This window comes from Meles meles, chromosome 2, assembly GCF_922984935.1.
Source record: "Meles meles chromosome 2, mMelMel3.1 paternal haplotype, whole genome shotgun sequence".
Classification (NCBI taxonomy): Eukaryota; Metazoa; Chordata; class Mammalia; order Carnivora; family Mustelidae; genus Meles; species Meles meles.
Window position 1 is genome coordinate 118,637,514 of NC_060067.1, and position 26,963 is coordinate 118,664,476.

General features: G+C 36.3%; 1 protein-coding gene across 4 annotated transcripts in view; it reads right to left on the reverse strand.

Moving 5' to 3' along the window:
• The window catches only part of CCSER1 (coiled-coil serine rich protein 1), an 877,572-nt gene that overhangs the window by 709,830 nt on the left and 140,779 nt on the right, over positions 1–26,963 (reverse strand). For all 4 annotated transcript variants that reach the window (XM_045997844.1, XM_045997841.1, XM_045997843.1 and 1 more), the window contains 2 exons: positions 21,747–23,111; positions 16,351–16,538 (listed from right to left, as the gene is read on the reverse strand). In XM_045997844.1, coding sequence (XP_045853800.1) covers positions 16,351–16,538; positions 21,747–23,070 — 1,512 coding nt within the window. In that variant the 5' untranslated portion in view covers positions 23,071–23,111. The remainder of the gene's footprint in view (positions 1–16,350; positions 16,539–21,746; positions 23,112–26,963) is intronic.

Below are 26,963 nucleotides of genomic sequence, written 5' to 3' on the forward strand. Positions count from 1 at the left end.
GAATTTATTACTGCAGTATATTACACAGACTCTAATGAGGAGGTCCTATTTTAAGTGATGTAATTGCTGCTTCCCCAATGTGACTTCAGAAACAGAGGAGGCAATCAAAAATATTGGAATATCTTAAAAGGAGGCTGACATATATGTGCATAAAAACAGGATAGTACTATAAATGGTAGAAAACAAAGGAAGAGGAGCCATTAACTAATAGGGCAAATAGCAATTCACTGAATATTTCTCTGCATATTTCTCTATATCTGCTCTAAAGTTTCAGTCCTTGGAGTTTCTGCTATTCTCCTTATGCAAATAGATCTTTCATAAACCCTCGTTCTATTTCCATCAATCCAAGATATAATGTTCTTCAATGATTATTGATGTTGTCAGATTTCTGATTATTATAGAGATTCCCAGCATTTCATGTGGAATCCACAAATGACTTCACCTATATGTGACGTTTTCAGATAAGACAGGAGAAAAATAAAGGCAAGAGTGTCATGGACCAAATGCAAGTAATAGCTGTGTCTAAAACGTAGATATGAAGAAGCCCATTAAGGAGTCTGTAAGGAGAAAAAGAATGAGAGGAGCAGTAACACTGCAAAAAGTGGAAGTGGTAAGTATACAAAATCAAGTCCCTCAACAGTGTTAGAAAATGAAGAGAAGTTAAGAAAGGTGAAGACTTAAAAAAATAAAAAAAGAATATGAAAATTGGTAAAGTCACCGATGACTTTATTTTTTAAAAGATTTTGTTTGTCAGAGAGAGAGAGAGCACAAGCTAGTAGAAAAGATTACTTTGAAAGAATGCAAGCGGGGCACACCTGGGTGGCTCAGTGGTTAGGGCCTCTGGCTTCGGCTCAGGTCATGATCCCACGGTCCTGGGATCGAGCCCTGCATCAGGCTCTCTGCTCAGCGGGGAGCCTGCTTCCTTCTCTCTCTCTGCCTGCCTCTCTGCCTACTTGTGATCTCTGTCTGTCAAATAAATAAATAAAATCTTAAAAAAAAAAAAAAGAATGCAAGCACACAATTACACCTAAGGTCAGAGGAAATGGGATGACTGATGGGTAAAAATACAAACATTTTGGGAGTGCATGTCAAAGACAGGATGGGTAATTTAAGAAGAGCATTTGAAGTTTATACTCAGTGTCTGAGTTATGCAGCTGGTCTGTGATCCACTTCTCTGTTGTAGGGGAGATGGAGTATGCCTTCTGGAAACTAAGAAGGTAAGAGACCTGGCATAATCTCATTGTAAATATACTAATGAAAGACCTCCTAGCAAACAAACTGCCCAACTCAGTGGTTTTCACTAGTAGGAGAGCTTATCTATGGACTGCTTTTAACAGAATGTGTCTAATTATCTAGGCTTGCTTGTGAAAAATAAAACTGTAATACAGAAAGGTATGGGATATGGTCTCATGGAAAATGTTCCTGTATGCTACGTAACTGAGTATGAAATGAAGATGTTTCATGTGGCCAAATGGTAATAAAATAAGTAAGTTCTGGGGATGTAATGTACAGCATGGTGACTACAATCGAAAAGAAAAAAAAAAATGGATTGATGGTACTGAGATGGTTCCTTCTGTGTAAAAAACATGATTATACACAACCACCAGTTCAAATCTCTCCAACAATCTGAGCCAGGGCCCATCATGTAAAGAAAGAGAGGACCTGAGGAGCTGGGAAGGTATTCCATATCTCTGTCTGCTTCACCTGTGCCTCTCGATGTCTGTTAAAGCTCTGATTCATGTGAGTCTCTCTTGACAAAAAACTTCTTTGTGTTTCGCACTGCCACACACACAAAGCACAGGATACTTTTAAAAACAACTAGTTTAATACTAAAATCATAATTTTATAAGGTCATTATAAATGTATATAATAAAGAGCCTAAGAGACAAAAGTAAAAGAAAAAAAAAAAGATTGTTTCAGGTTGGATATAACAAGCTAAGAACAATACAATACAAAAAAATAAAATAAAAAAGTATTTTAGAGCAAACTTTTAGCAGTAAAGTGAAATGATCATTGTATTAAATTATAAAAGTGGGGGCCCCTGGGTGGCTCTGTGGGTTAAAGCCTCTGCCTTCCGCTAGCATCATGATCCCAGGGTCCTGGGATGAGCCCTCAGCAGGGGGCCTGCTTCCCTTCCTCTCTTTATGCCTCTCTTTATTCCTCTCTTTATTCCTCTCTGCCTATTTGAGATCTCTGTCAAATAAATAAATAAAAATCTTAAACTATAAAAGTGATAATAACAGCTACTCTAATTTAGGAATGATGAATTTAAAGAAAGATATCATCACATAGCAAACATGTGAAGTATGTATGCACAATTCATTTGAAAATCACACTTCTCACCCTGGCATGGCAAATATGATGGCTTCTGAGATAATTATACAAGTTTGTCTCAATTTTTAAAGTATTTTAAGAATAATATTATTTTTATTTTTTCTATTTGACCATAATGCCTAATATTAGGCACAAATCTATTGTAACTGTCTGTTTCTTAAACTTAGGAGTCAAAATTTGTTTTAATTTTCTAAAATTAATAGGGTTTTTTAATGTATTTTTAAGTATTTATTTTACGTATTTTTATATATTTATTTATTTTAAATATTTTATTTATTTATGTCACAGAGAGAGCTAGAGAGCACAAGCAGTGGGAGAGGGAGAAGTAGGCTCCCTGCTGAGCAAAGAGCTCAACTTGGAGTTCCATACTAGGACCTTGGGACCATGACCTAAGCCAAAAGCAGATGCTTAACTGACTGAGCCGCCCAGGCATCCCTAAAATTAACAGGTATTTTCATTTAAATTTAAATTTCAAAATAATACGACTTTAAGAAAAATAAATTTTTCTTTATTGTTTAGAGTAATGCAAAAGCTTCAAATTCCTGTGACCTCAGAAACAGAGGATGCAATCAAAAATATTGGAATATCTTAAAAGGAGGCTGACTCCCTCAGAAAAAGGAGTTATTTTACTCAAGGTCAATTCTGTGTTATACATTGATTGTGCAGCTGCTGAGATGGTCAGAAATTTGTCATGGATTCTAAATCAATAAATATTCTTTTTCATGCCTATGAAAACTAGCCTGCCCATGGGGTTACCTAAATAAGGCATAAAATAGTTTTCATCTCACAGAAAATTATGATAACTTGATCCAATTAAACATAAAATTGTCATTTTGGGATTCTGACCCCAAGAATAAAAGGTAAATTAACTTTATTTTCCAATTTCTTATTTTTAGAAGGGATACAAATGATTTTTTTCAAAGATTTTATTTATTTATTTATTTGACAGAGAGAGAGAGAGAGCACAAGTAGTCAGAGCAGCAGGCAGAGGGAGAAGGAGAAGCAGGCTCTCCACCGCACAGGGACCCCGATGTGGAGCTTGATCCCAGGACCCTGGGATCATGACCTGCCTGAGCCAAAGGCAGCCGCTTAACTGAGTGAGCCACCCAGGCACTCCATAAACGATCTTATGGTTACCTAGATGTTGTATGGTTAAAGAAAAGAATTTTAAATTGCCTTCTACTACTGTCCTTCTCAATCATTTTCTTGATAAACAGCAATAAACAGAACTATGTACGGTTCTTAATAAAGCTTTTAATATACATAGTTTAATATCGCTAACAATAAGATTGTTCAGTGCTGTGCTCTGAATATTTGTGTTCCCCTAAAACTCGTTATGTTGAAATGTTGATGTGATGGTATTACGACATGGGGACTTTGGGACGTGCTTAGGTCACCAGAGTGGAGCCCTCCTGAGTATGATCACTGCCTGTAGAAAAGACTCTAGAGAGCTCCGGAACCCCTTCTGCCCGCCATGTGAGACACATCAAGAGAGTGCTGGTTATAAACCAGAAAAAAAAATGCTGGCACCTTTATACTAGACTTCAAAGTCTCCAAAACTGTGAGAAATAAATTTCTGGCATATATAAGCTCCCTAGTTTGGCAACACTGGCATTCAGGAAAAAAATCATAAAGGAAAAAATTAAGCGCTAGGCACATCTCCTGTGAACTTTATGAAGAGAAGTGGTAATACTTATGATACTGTAACTTTATTTATTTACTCAAACTGGTCTTCAAGTCATTTTAGATGAAGTGAGTTAACTCTATGGGTAGGATACTCATAATGCTGTGCACCAAACATACAAATCGTGACAGCTTATAAATGAAAATGACTCCTCTCCAAAACTGGGGGGAAAACTGAATGGAATATTTTATCCAACTATGCTTTTTTAAAGGGAATTCTGAATCTACAAGTTTATAAGAACTGAAGTGAATTAGACTAGATGAAATAAGCAGGGGAGTTTTAAAACATCACCTTAGACATATTTGACCAAGAACTTATATTTTTTAACAGGTTTTCCAAAAAATATTACAAATAATTGACTATTCCTTGTCCTCTCTGTATGGTGTGTCCAGAACGATGGTACTGATATGATCCTGGAAACCACTCCATAAGGCTGACTATCCTAAAATGAATTATGTTTCTACCAGAACAATGGTATAATTGGTATGATCTTGATCAGAGACTTAGGATCAAAAATCAGAGCTGTACCAAACAGTATCATAAAAACGTGTACATTTGTATAACAAATTAAAATGTCAAAAAATGTGGATAAGCACACCACATACAACGATTCTACTAAAGGCTTTAAATCATATCTATATGAGTATATGTCACAACCTGATCAACAATTATACCTTTAATTCACCCATATTTACTATATATCAGGCACTATACCAAACACTATAAGAAATGCTAATATGTATGAAACTTCTTCCATTTAAATGAATGAGATCTAATAGGTAAAATGAAACCTATTCATTCAAATAACTAAGTAGTGGGTGCGACGTGATATGTGATACAACTTAGGACATTGATGGGAAAACATCGTTAGTAACTGGAAAAATCAATAAAGGCATTATGGATTACGGCTATTGATCTAAATTAATATACTAGTTATCAACAAATGTAATTCAATGTTTAATGAGTGATACTTGTGATTTTCCTTCTGAAAATTTATGAGGATTGAAAAGAACGATTTGTGTGCCTCCATTTCCTTACAAATATTAATGGCTCCTTTTTCTCATTAAATGTACTTGTAGCTTGCAATAACTACCTTTAATTCTGTTGACAATGAGATGAACCAAAAGCTAAGATCATTATTTTAACTCTCAAAAAGCCAGTAACAGGGGCACCTGGGTGGCTCAGTGTTAGGTTATGCCTCTGCCTTTGGCTCACGTCTGATCTCAGGATCCTGGGATCGAGCCCCACATCAGGCTCTCTGCTCAGCCGGGAACCTGCTTCCCTGTCTCTCTCTGCTTACCTGTCTGCCTGCTTGTGATCTCTCTCTGTCAAATAAATAAAAATCTTGAAAAAAAAAAAAAAGCCAGTAACATTTTTACATACTTGAAAGTCTCATTTAGGATTTCAGAATTAGGAGGAAATATTTATTGAATTATATCTTCTAATTATCATCTTTCCTTTCCTCTTAATAATTTCGAGCTCCAAAAACCACATGTAAGTGTGAAATGTAATGCCACAATTTAAGTGTGAAAGTACATATACTAAAAGATCAGCAGAGTTCATTTGACTGGTAGATGGTAAAGGTGAAGTATTTTCAAACAGATTCTTTGAACATGAATGTACTTTCTTCTTCTCTTGCTGCCTCTTAGAGTACCTGCTCAACATTAGCAGCTGGGCCTCCATGGTAGAAATTTGCAAAAGATATAAGTTACATATATATACAATAATGTCAGTTAAGCACACAAGCTAGACTCCATATAAAATTAGGGGCACAGAAATTCACGTATCCTGAATGTGGTTCAGGATCAAACATTCAAATGCTTGATTTGGATTGTGGCCAGTGATATCAAATGGCCACAATCTAAATCAAACATCCTCCTCACATTGTGAGTTTTAAAATAGTGAGAATTATTAAACCTAAATTATTAAATCTAAATTATTAAATTATTAAACAATGACAAGATCACATTAATGTCTCCCAACCTAGAACTCTAATATTTTACAGGCCTGTGTCTTCTTTGTATCTTCAGAGCAGGTTCTTAATAAATATTTATTTAACAGTGTTTTTTTTTTTAAGATTTTATTTACTTATTTGACAGACAAGGAGGCAGATAGGCAGGCAGAGACAAAGGAGGAAGCAGGCTCCCCGCTGAGCGGAGAGCCCGATGTGGGGCTCGATCCCAGGACCGTGGGATCATGACCTGAGCTGAAGGCAGAGGCCTTAACCCACTGAGCCACCCAGGTGCCCCAATAAATATTTATTTAAAGAAACTACAAATAGAGATGCCTAGGTGGCTCAGCTGGTTAAGCATCTGCCTTTGGCTCAGATCAGGATTCCCAAATCCTGGGAATGAGTCCCACATCAGGCACCCTGCCTGCAACTTCTCCTGCTTGCTCTCTCTCTCTCTTTCTCTCTCTCTCTCCTCTGACAAATAAATAATTGAATAAATAAAATCTTAAAAAAAAAACTGTGAATAAATAAGATAAATAAATGAATAAAGGATAAGCTAATAAAGGAGAGAATAGTAGGCCCCAGAAGAAAAGTGAATGCACAGTTTAGTGCTTGACTATTTAATATAAGTCTTAGTCTTAAGATTACCTAACTATTGTCAGTAATATCTTAAATTCTGGATCTCAACATACCAAGAATTAAAATAGGACATGAGAAGCTAATAATCTGCAAGTAACTTTTTGTTCCCCTCAAATATATATCTGGTCTGTTCTTCTTCCAAAGAAGTCCTACAGGTTACTTAGTGTTGGTTTTTTGTTTGTTTGTCTGTTTGTTTTTACTATGCCATTCACAGTTCCTACAAAAAGGCAGCAGGATGCCAAACTGAAAATAAGAGAAAGTATGCTATCAGATTAAAACTAGCCATAAATGAAAGCTGTCAGAATCTCTTAGTACAAACGGATCAGGGCAATTTTGTGCATGCATTTGCTGAGTAATCTAGAGATAACGCAACTTTCCAAATCAGCATTTTAATGTAATAAAAATAAATATTTTCAAATTCAGTTAGGTTGCCAGGAACGTAATCACATAAAATTAATTTAGATATAGACAGCTCAAGGACTTTAGGTCAAGAAGAGTGCACATCCCCAAAACAAAACCTGTAATTATAAATGAATCTTTACATTTCAAAGATGTCTTAATCTTTTTCAACCACCATGACCAGCACAAGGTGAGGCATGTATCACAGTCCAGGGAAGGAGAAGACAAGCAGAAAGTTTTAGTTAACTAAAAGAAATGAGATACACTAAATTTTTTTAGAATAAGATAGTCATTAGTGCCCATTAAATATATCTGGTCTACACCTTCCAGACACAAGGAAGAGAATGTATTTCCTGGAGCTCTCTGTGGCTAGTTTGGGCCAAGTGACTAGAACTAGTCAATAAATTGTAAGAGAAAGTGAAATGAGTCTCTCACAGGTCAAAGCATTATTACTAGGATGAGGACCTCCTGAGATCTCTTTTTGCAATGGTAAAAGGCAATATTCACATTGGTAGCTGGTTGAACAGCTTGGACACAGAATGAGACATTAAACGGAACTCCCAGAACCTTCCACAACAAACATGCAGCCTGAGTGAGAAATAAATCCATACTATGAAAGTGACTAAGATTCAGAGGTTATTTGCTATCACATATCCTAGCTTATCCTCGTTCATACATCCAAGCATTTCCTTGCTGTAAGGATGCCAGAGTCTCTGTATTATCCATTACATAGGAATGTCCATTACATCTGAATATATCCTCATATTAATAATTTTTTTAGAGCAAGGTGATCTTGCAAATACATATGGAGTTAAATGTCACTGTGTAAAACTGTTCAAGAAACCATAACATTTCCTTAAATGTATTCATTTATATACCACAGTCTGAAGGGAAAGTTCCTAGAAAGAATGAGCCTATTTTTGGAAAAGCTCTTTAAGATATTTTTTAACCTTTTTTTTAATTTATTTATTTTTTCAGCATAACAGTATTCATTGTTTTTGCACAACACCCAGTGCTCCATGCAAAACGTGCCCTCCCTATTACCCACCACCTGTTCCCCCAACCTCCCACCCCCGCCCCTTCAAAACCCTCAGGTTGTTTTTCAGAGTCCATAGTCTCTTATGGTTCGCCTCCCCTTCCAATTTTTTGACCATACTATTTTATTAAGAAAGTAACTCAACAGAGGAAAATGAAGAAAAATCTTTACTTAAAGAAGCTTGAAAATATATAATAAATGTGAATGCTTATCAAATTTTTCCAGATATATTTTGATTTCCTATAATAAATTTAAGCCAACTCCAATTTCTTCTGAGCCACTGATGTTCAAAGAGTTAATGCATCCTCCCCTCTCCCTTCAAAGTGAAATATCCCCATCCAAATATACAAAAACCACTAGCATTGTGATCTATCTAGCCTGTTAGAGTATATCTTTGGTTATTCAGAAACCTTCAGCATCTTAATAAATACAACTATATTCCATGGGTAAACTTAAATCCGCATAAACTAGATAAAATACTCCAGTTCCTTCTAAATATGAATATCTTTTTTTTCTGTGACAAAGTTCCTTTCTAGATGAGATATCCTTCAGTAAATACATTGATACGTTCATTAACATATCAGTAAATACTACTACATTTTTTTTTCCATTTTATTTATTTTTTCAGTGTAACAGTATTCATTCTTTTTGCACAACACCCAGTGCTCCATGCAAAACGTGCCCTCCCCATTACCCACCACCTGTTCCCCCAACCTCCCACCCCTGACCCTTCAAAACCCTCAGGTTGCCCCAACCTCCCACCCCTGACCCTTCAAAAATACTACTACATTTTAAATTCAGAATCAGCACTAAATTTTGTTTCATTTTTGTATCCCTTACAGAGGGTTGTAGCCTATACCTAGAGCAAGTATAGGCTGCCTTAACTGTGTTAACTTCATTATACAGAAATAATGCAAAAAAAATAATTTTAAATCTATTTTATTCTTCACAAAGCATCTAGGGTTTAAAGTTAGGTAGGATCCAAATCTAAATCCTATCTCTACCTATATCTGTATTTTGGGGTAAGATGTTTATCTTCTCTGTGCTTTATTGTCCTCTTTTATGAATGTGAGTAATAATAGCATCACTTGGTTCATAGTATAGTAAAGGACTTTATGTGAAAATACACATGAAGCATTAAGAGCAGTCCCTTGGTCCAAGTAAGTATTGAAAATACATGTTCCTATTATTATTGCTCTAAAAGGAAAGAATAACTGAACATGTTTTCTTTTTTTTTTTTAATATTTTATTTATTTGACAGAGAGGTCACAAGTAGGCAGAGAGGCAGGCAGAGAGAGAGGGAGAAACAGGCTCCCCACTGAGCAGAGAGCCCGATGCGGGGCTTGATTCCAGGACCCTGAGATCATGACCCGAGCTGAAGGCAGAGGCTTAAACCACTGAGCCACCCAGGCGCCCCTGAACATGTTTTCTTAAATACATACAGTTTCTTGAATTATTTTCAAAGAGGAATATAGAAAATGTGTGTCACTGTTCACAAATAAAGCTATAATTTCTTAAATATATGTTACTTTTTCACATAAAACTAAAACTACTTCCCAGCATGACTCTAAGTCCTAACATTTGTTCCTTATATTGCTATGAACACAGAAATATAAGGAATATATTTCAAGGATATATTTTATCTTTAAAAATATTTAAAGATATATTTTAATAATATATAATACACATTTTAATTTTATATATAATATATCTAAGAATATATTTTACCCATTTTAAATTCATGATTACACTGAATGAAAAGGATGAGGTATTAGTTGTGAAATCCAAAAGAAAAAAGTAAAGTCATAAAATAATCTTTGATAGGTTTCATATGGAAATTCAAACATCAGTATTTATTTCAAAGAGTATGACCTATAAATTCAATGAAATGAAATTTCATTGAAATGAAATGAATATGTACAATATTTCAACCAAGTTTCTAATAATGAAAGCCTTTCCCTAACCATGACAATGATGTAACCCTGCCATCTAGTGGCAGATCCATAACACTGCAGGGACACTTTTTGAAAACTCTAAAAAGCCTCAAATAAAAGAACAAACTCGCATTTTTGTGTTCTGACATTTTAAATTTTAAATCCTAAAAGTGGATCTGGGAAGAAGAGAAATTTTAGATGTTACAAGGAGAATTATTTAAATATATTATGGAAAACATGAGATAGAGTATGTTAAAGGCCCAACTTTGGGCAAGTCTAATACACAGTGTACAATTATTAATATAAATATATCTCTATGAAGGAAAGATGAGAATTTTGTGAAGAGAAATGTTTCATGAAAAGTCATTAGCCATAACTTTTAAGGTTGCATCAACCAGAAATCTTTTTTTTTTTTTTTAAGATTTTATTTGAGAGAGAATGAATGAGAGAGAGCATGAGAGAGGAGAAGGTCAGAGAGAGAAGCAGACTCCCCAAGGAGCTGGGAGCCCAATGCGGGACTCGATCCTGTAAGTCCGGGATCACGAAGGCTCAACCAAGCCACCTAGGTGCCCCAACGAGAAATCTTTTTTAACGTGTTCTTGCACTTAAAAAATATCACTGGGGCATCAGTTGGTTAATAATCTGACTCTTGATTTAGGCTCAAGCCATATCTCAGGGTCATAGGACTGAGCCCCCTGTTGGTCTCCATTCTGGGTGCGGAGCCTGCTTAAGATTCTGTCTCTCCCTCTGGCTCCCTCCTCTTCTTCCCCACCAGTCCACACACAAGCACTCTCTTTCTCTCTCTCTATTATAAGAAATAAAAGCGGGGAGGAGTCAAGATGGCGGAGAAGTAGCAGGCTGAGACTGACATCAGGTAGCAGGAGATCAGCTAGTTAGCTTATCAAACCATTCTGAACACCTACAAATCCACCTACAAATCCAACAGGAGATCGAAGAGAAGAAGAGCAGCAACTCTAGAAACAGAAAATCGACCACTTTCTGAAAGGTAGGACCGGCTGGAAAGTGAATCCAAAGCAACAGGAAGATAGACCACAGTGGGAGGGGCCGGCTCCCGGCAAGCAGCGGAGCAACGGAGCACAAAATCAGGACTTTTAAAAGTCTGTTCCACTGAGGGACATCGCTCCAGAGGCTAAACTGGGGTGAAGCCCACGTGGGGACAGCGTGGTCTCAGGTCCCATGGGGTCACAGAAGGATCAGGGCTATCTGAGTGTCGCAGAGCTCACAGGTATTAGAGCAGGGAAGCCCACTACAAAGACGGAGCCAAGGAGTGAGCTCTCAACTAGGGATTACCTCATCATGATCCATGGCACAAGCCACTGCTCTGTAAGCGGGGACCCCACAAGATCTGTGGAGACACCCCCTGGGGGAGCTCAGGGATCTGCGGGGTTCAGAGACTCCAGGCAGAGCTGTGTGCCAGAGACAGAGAAGCTTGGTCACAGGCTGGGTGAGCTTGGGGCGCAGCCAGAGACTAGGGAGATGGGATTGATTGAGAACTTTTCTCCGAGGGCGCACTGAGGAGTGGGGCCCTGAGCTCTTGGCTCCTCCAGACTGGAGATCCGGAGGCCACCATTTTCATTCCGTCCTCCAGAACTCTACACAAAGTGTTCAGGTAACAAAAGCTCCAGAAAGCGAACCCTAGTGGATTACTTAGCCTGGCCCCTGGTAAGCATGGTGCAATTCTGCCTCAGGCAAAGATACTTGAGAATCACTACAACAGGCCCCTCCCCCAGAAGATCAACAGAAATCCAGCCAAGACCACATTCACTTACCAAGAACAGTGGAATTCCAGAGGCGGAGAAAGCAAAGCATGGAATTCATGGCTTTCTCCCCATGATTCTTTAGTCTTGCAAAGTTAATTGATTTTTTTTAATTTAATTTTTTTCTGCTAATTTTTTAACTTTTACCCATTCTTCTTTTAACTAGTTTATCTTAATACATTTCATTAAAAAAATCCTTCTTGAATCTTTATTATTATAGTCATATTTTGTCCTTCATTGTATCTAACTTTATTCTTTGTATACACATAGGGTTTTTTTTCTTCTAAAAACATTTGGGGTACAACTTCTAATAGATCAAAATACACCCTAAATCTAGCACGGGCTTTGTTCTAGTCTCCAGCCTGAGAAAATTCTCTCCACTTTCTTTTTCTTTATTCTCCCAACCAACTTATCAACTCCTTTTTTAGAATTTTTTTAAAAATTTTCATCTTTATGGTCATATTCCATCCATTCATTGTGCTTACCCTTTTATATGTTTTTCATTCTTTAAAATTTTGGGAGGTAGTTTCTTTTAAGATACCAAGATACTCCCAAATTAAGGGGGTGACGCTGTTCTAGTCACCAGTCTAATATATATATTTATTAATTTTTTATATTTTTTTATTTGTTTTCTTTTTTTAATTTTTTTTTTCTGAACTTCTTTTTGCTCCCTTTTTTCCCCCCGTGACTTGGGGCCTCTTCTGATTTGGTTTAAGCACATTTTCCTGGGATCTTTGTAACCCTTTTAGTATTTTATTTCCTACTTCATATACTCTTATCTGGATAAAATGACAAAGTGGAAAACCCCCCACAAAAAAAAGTACAAGAGGCAATACCAAAGGCTAGGGACTTAATCAATACAGACATTGGTAATATGTCAGATCTAGAGTTCAGAATGATGATTCTCAGGATGCTAGCCAGGATTGAAAAAGGCATGGAAGATATTAGAAAAACCCTGTTTGGAGAAATAAAAGCTCTTTCTGGAGAAATGAAAGAACTAAAATCTAACCAAGTTGAAATCAAAAAAGCTAGTAATGAGGTGCAATCAAAAATGGAGGCTCTTACTGCTAGAATAAATGAAGCAGAAGAGAGAATTAGGATATAGAAGACCAAATGACAGAGAATAAAGAAGCTGAGCAAAAGAGAGACAAACAACTACTGGACCACGAGGGGAGAATTCAAGAGATAAGTGATACCATAAGACGAAACAACATTAGAATAATTAGGATTCCAGAAGAAGAAGAAAGAGAGAGGGGAGCGAAGGTATATTGGAGAGAATTATAATAGAGAATTTCCCTAATATGGCAAAGGGAACAAGCACCAAAATCCAAGAGGCGCAGCGAATCCTCCTCAAAATCAGTAAGAACAGGTCCACACCCTGTCATCTAATAGTAAAATTTACAAGTCTTAGCGATAGAGAGAAAATCCTAAAAGCAGCCCGGGACAAGAAGTCTGTAACATACAATGGTAAAAATATTAGATTGGCAGCAAACTTATCCACAGACACCTGGCACCAGAGAGAACTGGCATGATATATTCAGAGCACTAAACGAGAAAAGCAGCCAAGAATGCTATATCCAGCTAGGCTATCATTGAAAATAGAAGGAGAGATAAAAAGCTTCCAGAACAAACAGAAACTAAAAGAATTTGTAAACACCAAACCAGCTCTTCACCTTACAGGCAATACAAGAGCACTAAATTCATAAATAGCCAGAGGAATGTTGAAAAAGAAAAGCAAAGCTGGTGGCATCACCATTCCGGACTTCAAGCTCTATTACAAAGCTGTCATCATCAAGACAGCATGGTCCTGGCACAAAAACAGACACATAGATCAGTGGAACAGAATAGAGAGCCCAGAAATAGACCCTCAACTCTATGGTCAACTAATCTTCGACAAAGCAGGAAAGAATGTCCGATGGAAAAAAAGACAGCCTCTTCAATAAATGGTGCTGGGAAAATTGGACAGCCACATGCAGAAAAATGAAATTGGACCACTTCCTTACACCACACGAAAACAGACTCAAAATGGATGAAGGACCTCAATGTGAGACAGGAATCCATCAAAATCTTTGAGGAGAACACAGGCAGCAACCTCTTCAACCTCAGCCACAGCAACTTCCTCCTAGGAACATCACCAAAGGCAAGGGAAGCAAGGGCAAAAATGAACTATTGGGACTTCATCAAGATCAAAAGCTTTTGCACAGCAAAGGAAACAGTTAACAAAACCAAAAGACAACTCACAGAATGGGAGAAGATATTTGCAAATAACATATCAGAGAAAGGGCTAGTGTCCAAAATCTATAAAGAGCTTATCAAACTCAACACCCAAAGAACAAATAATCCAATCAAGAAATGGGCAGAGGACATGAACAGACATTTCTGCAAAGAAGACATCCAAATGGCCAACAGACACATGAACAAGTCCTCCACATCACTCGGCATCAGGGAAATACAAATCAAAACCACAATGAGATACCACCTCACACCAGTCAGAATGGCTAAAATTAACAAGTCAGGAAATGACAGATGCTGGCGAGGATGCAGAGAAAGGGGAACCCTCCTACACTGTTGGTGGGAATGCAAGCTGGTGCAACCACTCTGGAAAACAGCATGAAGGTTCCTCAAAAAGTTGAAAATAGAGTTACCCTATGACCCAGCAACAGCACTACTGGGTTTTTACTCTAGAGAGGGGCACGCGCACCCGAATGTTTATAGCAGCAATGTCCACAATAGGCAAACTATGGAAAGAACCTAGATGTCCATCAACAGATGAATAAATAAAGAAGATGAGGTATATATAGATATACAATGGAATACTGTGCAGCCATAAAAGAAATGAAATCTTGCCACTTACGACGACGTGGATGGAACTAGACAGTATTATGCTTAGCCAAATAAGTCAATCGGAAAAAGATAACTATCATACGATCTCCCTGAGATGAGGAAGTGGAGATGCAACGTGGGTGGTTTGGAGGGTCGGAAAAGAATAAAGGAAACAAGATGAGATTGGGAGGGAGACAAACCATAAGAGACTCTTAATCTCACACAACAAACAGAGGTTTGCGGGGAGGAGGGGGGTAGGGAGAGGGTGGTGGAGTTATGGATATTGGGGAGGGTATGTGCTATGGTGAGTGCTGTGAACTGTGTAAACCTGGCAATTCACAGACCTGTACCCCTGGGGCTAATAATAATTTTATATATATATATACACACACACACACACACACACACACACACACACATATATATATTTATATATGTTTATAAAAATTAAAAAATTAAAAAAATTAAAAGCAACAGTAATAATAATAAAACATCACCCCCCAAAAAAAGATGAAATATAATACTGGATCTTTCTCTCTATAAATATAAACATAAACACACAATCATTTTTTAGTATAATGGAAACAAAAGTCAACTATCATTTGTTGTTTTGTAGTTACTGATTTGCCCAAGAGTAAGATCTGTCCAAACCTGACCTAATTGTTAGAACTTTTAACTTCAAGTACAGTGGTTTTGCTCTCACTCAGTGTTGCCTCAGTAACTTAAGACTTCTTCACAATACAATTGTTAAAATTGGATGAACTATTTTCATTTGAAACCAAATCACGTAAAATACACAGAGATAAAATATACAAGTAATTTAGTTTTGAGTATTTTTCACACATACCCATGAATAGGAAGGAAGGAAGGTAGGTAGTTAGGTAGACAGGTAGATAGATCATTTTTAGAAAACACTGTTAAATATCAAGAATCAAAAACACTGCTAAAAACGGAAACATTTGTGAGAAAGCAAAGAGAACTCCAAAAATCAAGCCCAGCCCAATATTTATGTGATGGAAGGCCTTCTGGACCTCCTGGGCTATAGTCTACTCATCACCTCTTCCCACCTGGTTTTATCTCTCACTCTGAAGGAGCGTCATACACATGCCTCTAGACACCACAGTCCCCAAGTGCAAGCTCAGACCCGGCTCCCCTATACGCACGCTACCTTCACCCTCACCTGAAGGTTCCTGCAGTTTAGACAAGGAATCTGGAATCCTGGTTACCTAGAATGTGTCAAAGCTTTGGATGGGCATTTTGTCCTGACCCCAAAGGCTCCTCATTCTGTGTGGACAGGCCACTGTAAAAGGACAGGCAGGGCAGGATCCACCAAGGGGTCAATGGGTGGTAGTGACAAGTGTGGCTTATAACTGGACGTTTTTAGAGAGGCTATAGGGTAGAGAGATGGTGTGAAAGAATGGTTACTGAAGGGTACCCTCACGATGATCAGCATTTTTTCTTAGTTTGTGTATCCCAGGGTCTTGTTCTAGAAGAGAGAATATCAAACCTTCTATGGAAGCAAGGAAGATAGGAATTAAGGATAACCGTCAGGTGTACTACTCTCTGTCACGACACGTAAGAATCTCAAGTGAAAACACAGCCTCTCTAACTTGGGACGTCAACTAAGGAGACCAATTTTCCCTTCAAACATGAAGTATCTATTCTTTAGTCTGTCTATTTTTTGTCAGTCTGTTTTCATTTTGCAAGAGGCATAAATACCTCAGGCACATACGTAATTATCTTAATTAATGTAAGTATACACATACACTTACCATGCTGTTCATTTTTGAAGATGATGAACCTGCTCTTTGCTTTCTTAGACTACTACTCACTTCTTCTACATTTCCATCTTTTGGTTTCAAAATCATCCTGCTGCTCCCTGCAGTTCCTTCAGAAGAGGATCGCAGTCGCCTTTCTATAAATCTTCCTTCACGATATGGACTGAAGCTACTGGCAAGAACTGTGAAAATAGATAAATAAATAAAAATGAATACAAATGCTTAAATGTAGTTTTTACAAATGTTCCATTGAAAAAAATGAGAAACTCTTAGCGTCATTCAAAAACTCTCTATCATACAAAAAATTTTTAATTAGTAATGGTAAATTTAGTCTACTTAATCATGTAATCACTTCAAAGCTCAAAACCTTCATAGTCATCCTTGGCTTCTCCATATCTCACAAAAATCGCATAATCAAATCCTGTCCTAATTACCTTTAAATTGTATACAGAATCTGATCACTTCTTACTACCTTCCCCACCAATGCATCCTGGACCAAACTCTACCAACCCTAGCTTGGGTTACTATAATACTTAAACGGTCTCCTGCTTTTGCCCATTCTCACTTACCTCTCTCTCTTCAAAAAACACAGCCTGCTTTCCACATGGTAACCAGAATGATACACTGAAGACATAAGTGACATTGGTCATGATCACTCTTCTAGTCACAGAGTTGATATTTTCCCAACATAAGTTGCCTTGTGATCTGACCCTATTCTGTCCCTCCATTAAGGGCCTCCCTATGTTCACCTGTTTACCTCTCTAGCATCACCTTCTGCTGTGCCCTCCTCCACACCCTCTAGCAGTTGCTAGAACACTGCAGGCACACTGCAGTCCCATGAATTTTATCTCATAGGCTTTGCACAGTTATATTTCTCTTAAATATTTGTGTATCCCTCATCACCTTCAACTCTTCGCTAATATGCTACCCTGATTGATACCCTGCTCACCATACTTAAAAGGGTCTTTGTGAGACCTGAGGCCAAGCTATAAACAATGATCAGAAAGTGAAATTAAGAAAACAATCCCATTTGTAGTATCAACAAGAAGGATAAAATGCTTAGAAACAAATTTAACCAAGGAAGGGAAATATCACTACACGGGAAACTATAAGACACTGATGAAAGAAAGAAGTTGAAGAATACATAAATAAATGGAAAGATATTCTGTGTTCATAGACTGGAGGAATTAATATTGTTAGAATGTCCTTACTTCTTCAAGCAATCTACAGATTCAGTGCAATCCCTATCAAAATTATAATGCTGTTTCTCACGGAAATACAAAAGCAATTCTACAAAAGAACTGCAAAAGACCTCAGACAGCCAAAGCAATCCTGAGAAAGAACACAGCTGAAGGTGTCACACTGCTGTCACTCTATACTACCAAGCTATAGTAATCGAACAGTACAGTATTGGCATAAAAACAGATACATGGATCAATGGGACAGAATAAAGACCCCAGAAATAAAACCACACATATGAGCAATTAATTTTTGTCAAAGGACCCAAGAATATGCAATGCAGGAAGGAGAGTCTCTTCAGTAAATGGTGTTGGAAAAACTGAAGAGCCATATGTAAATGAATGAACCTAGAACCCCATCTTATAGCATACAAAAAAAAAAATCTCAAAATGAATTAAAGATTTGAACATAAGGCCTGAAATTATAAAACTCCTAGAAAAAAAAGTAGAGGTAAGCTCCGTGACATTGGTCTTGACAATGACTTCTTGGGTTTCACACCAAAAGCAAAAGCAAAAGCAACAAAAGCAAAAATAAACAACTGGGACTATTTCAAAGTGAAAAGCTTCTGCAAGCGAAGTAAACAATCAACAAAATGAAAAGACAGATTATAGAATGGGAGAAAATAAATTTTCAAATAGCATATCCTATAAGGGATTAACATCCAAAATATACAAGGAACTCATACTAACTCAACAGGTATATGAAAAGGTGTTCTGCATCACTGTTCACTACGGAAAGGTAAATCAAAACCACGAGATATCACATCACACCAGTTAGGATGGCTAGTAGTAAAAAGTCAAAAGAGAACACGCATTGTCAATGCTGTTAAGAAAAGGGAACCTTTAAACACTGATGGTGGGGATGCAAAGTGGTACAGCCACTATGGAGAAAAGTATGGAGTTTATTCAAGAAATTAAAAATAAAGTTACCACATGATGCAGGAATTCCATTTCTGGGTATATATCCAAAGGAAATGAAATCATTAGCTCAAAGAGATAGCCATACTCCATGTTTATAGAAGCATCATGTATAATATCTAAGTATGTAAACAATCTAAATGTTCATCAACAATGAATAGAAAAATAAAGAGCTCAACTTTATATTATTTTTTATATGACTATATACCCCAGACATTCAGGTATGTATTAAATACTAGCTTAAACATCTTCCATAATAAACACAGAATAAATTCAGTATTATGGAATTTAGTGTACACAGCAATTCTTTCTTGCATAAAATACATTTATTTACTTAACAGGTTTTAAAATGTTTAACTTCCAAATTATAGGATCTTTATGAATGGCACAAGAACCTCTCCACATACTGAAGGACAGAATACTATTATCTTTTCCTTGTTGACATTACCAGCTTATTTGTCTATCCCTTTCTTTTTTACAAGTTGCAGATAACACAAATAAACAGCTAATGTCCCAAGAACCAGGAACACATTATCAAATTCATCAAAATCATTTTAATGTGTTAAATGGCTCACAATTAGGATCTTAGTCAACAGATTAATAGTCAGCAAGATATTCCCACAGAGATAAGTATATATAGCATTCAATTTGGCATCGAGGCAAATGATTGTTTCTAAATAAGAATTAGAGATAACCAGGATAAGTACATTTCTACTCTTTTTTTGGTGCTATTTCTTTTAAAAACTGCCTAAATTCCAATTTGAGATCCACCATTTGCTAACAGTGTGATTTCATAGTTGTTTAACTTAACCCTTAATTATTAATAATTGCCATATAAAACTTTCATTATGATTAAACGATACTGGGGCACCTGGGTGGCTCAGTGGGTTAAGCCTCTGCCTTCGGCTCAGGTCATGATCTCAGGGTCCTAGGATTCAGTCCCATATGAGGCTCTCTCCTCAGCGGGAAGCCTGCTTCCCTCCTTCTCTCTGCCTGCCTCTCTGCCTGCTTGTGATCTCTGTCACATAAATAATAAAACCTTAAAAAAAAAAAGATTAAACGATACTTATCTTGGGGCGCCTGGGGGGCTCAGTGGGTTAAAGCCTCTGCCTTTGGCACAGATCATGATCCCAGGGTCCTGGGATCAAGCCCTGCATGGGGCTCTCTGCTAGGCAAAGAGAGAGCTCGGCTCCCCTCTTTCTCTGCCTGCCTCTCTGCCTACTTGTGATCTCTGCCTGTCAAATAAATAAATAAAATCTTTAAAAAAAAAAAAAAGATACTTATCTTGATGAGTACTGAGTAAGATGAGGGATTGATGAATCACTATATTGTATACCCAAAACTAATAGAACCTGTATGTTAAGTACACTATAATTAAATTTTTAAAAATAAGTTAAAAATAAATGTTAAAAGAAGATTAAATGAAACAATGCAAATAAATTGCATACATTAAGTGTACAAAAAGGCTGACCATCATCAATCAGCATTGTTCTTATTATTACTATACTATAATTAAAGAATTAACTAAAGGTATAATTAAAGCCATAAGTACAAACAAGACTACCAAGATCAAAAAATTTTAAAAGTAGGCAGATGCATAAAAATGATCTTGTATCAAATGTGAAAAATATTGGGCTGCACAATTATACAGCTAGAGAATTCACTCATGCATTTAAAACTTTAAAATTGGGCACCTGGGTGCCTCAGTCGGTTAAGCAGCTGCCCTTGATTCGGGTCATGATCTCAGGGTCCTGGAATTGGACTCCCTGCTCAGTGGGAAGTCTGCTTCTCCCTCTGTCCCTCCCTGTGCCTGTGCTCTCTCATTCCCTTGCTCTCTCACAAAAATAAATAAATAAAATCTTTAAGAAAACAAAACTTTTAAATTGTTATATTCATGGAGGGACTAATTGGATTAATCATATAATCTTAAGATTCTTGACACTCTGATATATAATTTGGCTTACTATAAATTTTATGTAATACTTTAGTATTATTCTTAATGTTTTAGAAAGAGCTGGGATCATGACATCACGAAGCCAGGTCACTAAGAGCCTGAGTTTTGAACTGAGATAGTTGTAATTTGACCTTTGCCACTTAACAGCTATATGACCCCTTGGTCTCAGTTTACATATTTGTAAAGTGGAGAACACTAATGCCTGTCTCATAGGGTTTGTATCCCAAACAATTATCTACTAATGTTGTGACTTCAGACACATTACTTAATGTATCTGTGTTCCAATTATTTTATCTGTAAAATGGGTGGTCATGATTGTAGTGACTACAATCATGTGAAAATTTGATGAATTAATGTATCCAAAGTCCACAGAATTGGAAATAATAATGATAAGACATAAGAAGCATTCAATGTTGGGAGAACTGGTTGCCAGTAGTAGTAGTAGCAGTAATAGGAATAGTAGGAGTAGCAACAGCAGCAGCAGAGGTAGTAGGAATCACAGCAGAGAAAAAAAAAATGATAAAAATAATGTCAAATACAGCCCAGTAGGTGGCATACATTCAACAGTTTTCTTAAATGAAATTTAAATAATGAAGTTTTCTGTTAAAAGACATACTGGAATAATTCAGCCACCCATCCCGCCCCCCTTTTTTTAATCAAAGAGAAAGTACCCAGTGTTACACAGGTATTTAATGACAGAGGCAGGTTAGAACCAGTCTCCAGGATCCAGGACAGTATTTTTAAATCTTACAAGCCTATTATATTTAAAGATTTATATTTATTAGTGCTGAAACATAGATCCTACTTAATAATTCAAGTTTTGTTAAAAAAGGAAGTAGAATTTAAATTATGCAAATTTCTTTTATAGTGATTTTGGCTGGAATATATCCATTTCATTGACTAAGAAATAAAATTAATTTCATTGACTAAAAAACACGAGCACTCTACCATTTCCTTTAAAAAAGGAAATTCTTATTTTAGATAAAGCCACATTCCAAATAAAATTAATTTCTTTCCTCTCTCTTCTGAGGGCCAGGATCTGGACAAGACAACTAAGAAAAATGAGTAATATTGCTGAATTACATTTTAGCATAATACAAGTAAAATAAGTTTAAAATCAAGTACAGAAAAGATTTAAGACAAATTATAAATAAGAAAAAAGACTAGAGAGTGGAAAATAAGGAAAAGGTGGTTTCTATTCATAAGCTGGAATAAGAAAATTAAATAAATTAGAATGAAATTTATATTTCATATTTACAATACAAAGAAACTGACCATACCTTTGGCAGGGTTTGATTCATATCCATAGGATGTTTTGTTAAAAATATGATGATCACCAGAAGAGGGTATTATCCTTGAATCTGAAACAGGATGAATCCCTTTAACACGGTCCGCTATCGCTTTATGTTGCTCATAAAATCCAAGTTTCCTTGGGGAGCTTGTCGCCAACATTGTTTCACCATTTTGTACTACCATATGTTCTTCTCTTTGCATATCTCCTGATAGGTGAGTCTCTGAGTTGTTCCCATTCATAACAGGTAGTTCGGTGATTTGCAATAACACTTCCTTCTGATTAGCAGCAGAGGTTTCTAATAAGGAATTAGATTCAGTGCTACACCGGCCTTCTAACCTGTATTTTCCAGGAGACATAATTGCACAGGGAACAGTTCCCGTAAGGTCTATTGTTGTCTTTGTAACAGCAGCAGGATTGGAAGAGATCTGAGAGGTAGAATCATTGTGGCCAAAGTTGTCACAGTGGGATGCCATGCTTCCACTTTTAGGAAATGCATCCACTTCAGACACAGAATCTTCAGTCAAGGCTAAGAACTCTGAAGGTGTCTGAGCTGTTGTAAGATCAGCAGAAAGCAATGGAGACTGTAAAGAACTTCCTGCCCGTTCTGTTACATCCACAGAACAAGATGGAGAAGCTCTTACTAATACAGGTTCTCTCTCTTGGTACTGTGTGATTTCCAATGAGAATCCGGACTGTTGTACCAGTGAAATGGATTGACTCTGTGGAACTGCTTTCGAAAACTTATAGTGAGATGAAAAGGATTTAGTAAGTAGCTTCTTTGTTGACTGCCTAACAGAACGGCGAGTTTGTTCCTCCGTGAATCCAGAATCATCCCCCTCACTTTTGCCGGAACTTAGGCAATTTATAAAAACATTCTTACTAGTTGAGTGCTCCTTTTCCCTTTCAAAATCTTCTGTTAAAGATCTTGTTATCTTCTTATTCCGTGAACTGCTAAAACCAACAGAATGTCTTCCCCTGGTTTTAATATGTTCCTCCAAACTCAGTTTTGGCATACTGCTATGACCAGATTGAGCACCATTTGAAATACTAAGGTTCTGGTTGGTAGAGTCTTGCTTAGGTTCACTCCCCTTCTTATGGTGGAAACTAATGGAAGGAGTACGGAATATGCTCCTGCGTTTACCTGTGCTACCTGAGCTTGAGTTAGTGCTGGAAGGAGAGGAACTGTGGACACCAACTGTATTACTGGAGGAGGGTGAGGAAGGAAGAGAATCATGTCTTCTGCTAATACTTCTTCTGAATATTGGCAACCGGGAGACCAGGGTAGATCGTCTTGATCCTGAGTCCCCCATTGGGACTCCAAGGCTTGCACTGTGAGAGCCAACTTAGCAGCCTAAAGAAAAGTTAAAACAAAAAGAACAAGTCAGTAGCATTCAATTATAAATTATAAAAATCAAGACGTTTTAAAACAAAACACTGTTTTTCAGGACATGGAACAGAATTCAGTTTATACTAAAATAATAAATAATAAAATTCTGATACTTAAGGATTTTTTTGAAATTTTAAGTAGCACGATTATCCAATAATTTGCACAGCAATTTTATAATGGCTCAAATATTTCAAGATTACCAAGAATGCTTAGTCTGTTGAAAAGATCATTGGGTCGGGAGATACAAGATCACTATTCAAGACCCAGCTTTACTCCTCCCACTAGTTCTATAATTTGGTAAGTTGTTTGATCCTAACTTTCTATGTCTACTGTTTTAGATGTAGTAGGCATGAGACTGCCATAATCACTGCTTTCTGGGTAAAAAGCCCCACCTCTACCTCTATTGCCAGTAGCAGATACATCACAGGACTCAACAGGTTACTGATCTGAACTTAACAATCACAGACAAGACCAAGGGATGATCTGACACTAGAATCTTCAGTCAAAGAAAAACAAAATTTTAGGAAGTATTCTCCTTGGAGTTTGATTTGGGGGCAGTTAGAGATAATCAGGCCTCTGGCAGAGGAAACTAAACCACAAAGGACACAGTACAGGGTTATAAACAAGGTAAGGTTATGAGGAAACTGTGACTTTGAGTTGAAGACAAGACCTGAATGACAACTAATTAAACTGGTAATGTTGAGACAAGTAAGAATACGTACTGACAAAAGCAGAAGCACTGAAAATTTATGAACCGTATTAATGTCAGGGTGCTGATGATGACGAAAAGGAAGAGAAGGTGAAGGTGGCAGTTGTACAGCTCATTAACTGTGATGTACCAAGTACTTTTCTGACTCAGATTATCTCTTGTAATGCTTCTAACTGCAGAAGCAGATAATATTACCATCGTCATTTTACAGCAGAAAGGTAACTTTCTGTCATTCAGCTAATAAGTGGTAAAGCAGGAATAAGAAACTAATCTTTATGTAACCACAGGATCCGCTCAGAATCAGCATAGTAATTCTGCCTTCAATAGTTGAAAGAGCCAAGCCTTGTGCTGCTGAAGGTCCCACTATGCTCCCATTTCAGAGATGCCTACTTGTATCTTATATGGTCAGTCTTGCCATTCTGATGACTGCCATGTTTCACTGATTTTCATAAAGTGCTGTGATTGGTTCCTGTTTTGCTTTGTTTTGTTTTGTTTCTATATTTCACATAATTCCTTAACTGTAATGTATACACCCCCTGCATCAACTTGAATCAGACTTTCATTTTTTGTTTTTTGCAACCAAAACTACCTAACTGAACAGTAGCAAATACTACATAAAATGACCAGCCCTCCATTTTATCATTCTTACAGAAAGATTATGAGATTGAACAAGTGAAATATCTTCATGGTCTTAAAGAAGTATGTTAGAAAAATGAAAAACATTCCCTTTCACATTCACGTTAGAAAATATTTAGTATTTTGTTTAATAATATAAAATCTAACAGATTTGCATTAGATCATTTTTATTAAATGATTTCTACTTGCATCACTAAATTTGAATTTAAATCAAACTATGTGTAAAACACTCCCAAAATATCTACATATTCTTGAAAGCCTTTGGGAGAATAAAGTTTAAAATATAAACAAAGACACTTGGGCTCTTAAAAATCTCAAAAATTAAAAATACCTAATTTGCCTCCAAGGTTAAATCTAAGTTAACCAATTTCCAATTTCCAAGGTGGATACAAAAAAAATAAAATAAATAAATGCTGACACAAGAGCAAGAAATGTTTAAAAAAAAAGTCAAGAAATATTTCAATATACACAAGTACTGAAAATATCCAGTAATAATGGTAAATATCTTGAAATTAATGCATTTATAACTATAGATTCACCACCAGCTAAAAATCATAATGGTTAGTAATGCTCCAATTATGACAAAATTCTTCACTAGGCACTGACTGGAAACAAATCATGCACATTAATGAAAAATCACAATTGAGAATGATGTTAACTAAAGCATCGGTAAGAGTGAAATCATGAAAAAAATGTATTATTATTTTTTTAAGATTTTATTTATTTGGGAGAGATTGAACACTAGGGCATCTTTGCTTTGCTTTGAGACCCAAGTGTCTAATATAATACATAATTAGTACCTGTAGAGTAAACAGATTTCAGGAGATAAAGTTTTAACTTCAATACATTGGTATTTCAAACCTAAATAAACCTATTTTCTGCCTCACTACCATAAACAAATGCTGCAATTTTGAGGTTAATTATATTAAATAACAACTTTTAGAGATTCATATGTTAACTGAAAGCCTTTCCAACTGTAAAATCATTCAACAATCTAAAATTTGCTAACATCTGAAAATGCTCTAGAAAACAATGCTGAACAAGTGGAATAAAACAATATATCATCATATTAACTATTAATGAAAGACTGCAACATGTTAATTTTATTATAATTTTATAGTGACAATCACCTTTTAATTTCTTAATAAACCTTGTGTATATTTTCATATATTTTTATAAATTTCCAAGTCAGAGAGAATAAACATATTTTCTCAGTTCCCCTCTAATATTTCTTGGTTCAGAAGAATATTTATATTTTATATAATATTTCTTGGTTCATATCACCTCAATTATAACAGATCCTAAAAAAATATAGGTTGAACTAGACCTGCCCATCTTCCAGGGGCCTTTATTACTATGAACATTATTTTCTCAAGGAAAACAAATTTGTTATATAAGAAGAGTGTCTTCTAACTATACCTTTAAAGCAATATGAAAAAAACAAAAATTAGACTATTGTAGACAATACCACTACACAGATGCACAACTTGACCCTACTGAAAGTGATGTGAAATTCAGTTTGATCTCAACTGAATGGTAACCTTAGCTCTTTAACACCAGAATTTAACAACAACAACAACAAAAAAAAACCCAGAAGTACTTTATTCAGTGATCTCTGTAACTTTAGCAAACACTGTCATTACCCTTGAGAGTGCAACATCATACAGTAGATCTATTCTGAATAAAATGAGAGGTGAATCTTATTTGACATGGTTCAGAAAAATACAAATTCTAGCTAAAGGGGCTATATGCATTGCTAATGTTACCTATTTAAAATAGAGTAAATGTAAAATAAATGCTGAAAGACACATGCACACACATACACACACACTTTCTTTTATGATTTCAAAGGCATTATATGAAGGCATACAAAGACCTTGCAGGGTTTCAAACCAATCACCTTGGAAACTGAATACCACATACACAGAGAGCTATGTCTATCTGTGCAAGTAAGAGAACAAAACAAAACCCCCTTCATCTTTTTCTTTCCCAACATTTCTTCAAATATTTTCCTAGAATTTGAATACCCCTCGTATTTTGTCACCATAAGCCAAAGATGAGGTCACCTGACAGCCCACATCTGAGACAGTCCTAAGTATCATTTGTCTTTCTCTCCAAACTCGTGATGTTTAGTTTATGAAACTAAACAAACAGAAAACACTCACACACACATGCAATAAGCAATAAGCAAAAACAAAAACCAAAAAAAAAAAAGGATTTCAAATCCAAGCTCTACCATTTACCAGTAGCATGAGCTAGAATATAGTTAATAATTATTTTAAGTATAAGAAGGTGCAACATCAGAAATAAACTTAGCACTATTCCTGATACTGAATATATTTCCAGTTTCTTCCTTTTCTGATGCAATGCATTCAAGCAAGTGGGGCGTAAAGTGATTACAAAAATGAGCTACTTATCAAAATCTGCCCGAATTACTCCATTTTAAAAGTCTCCTAATAATATTGGGGGGG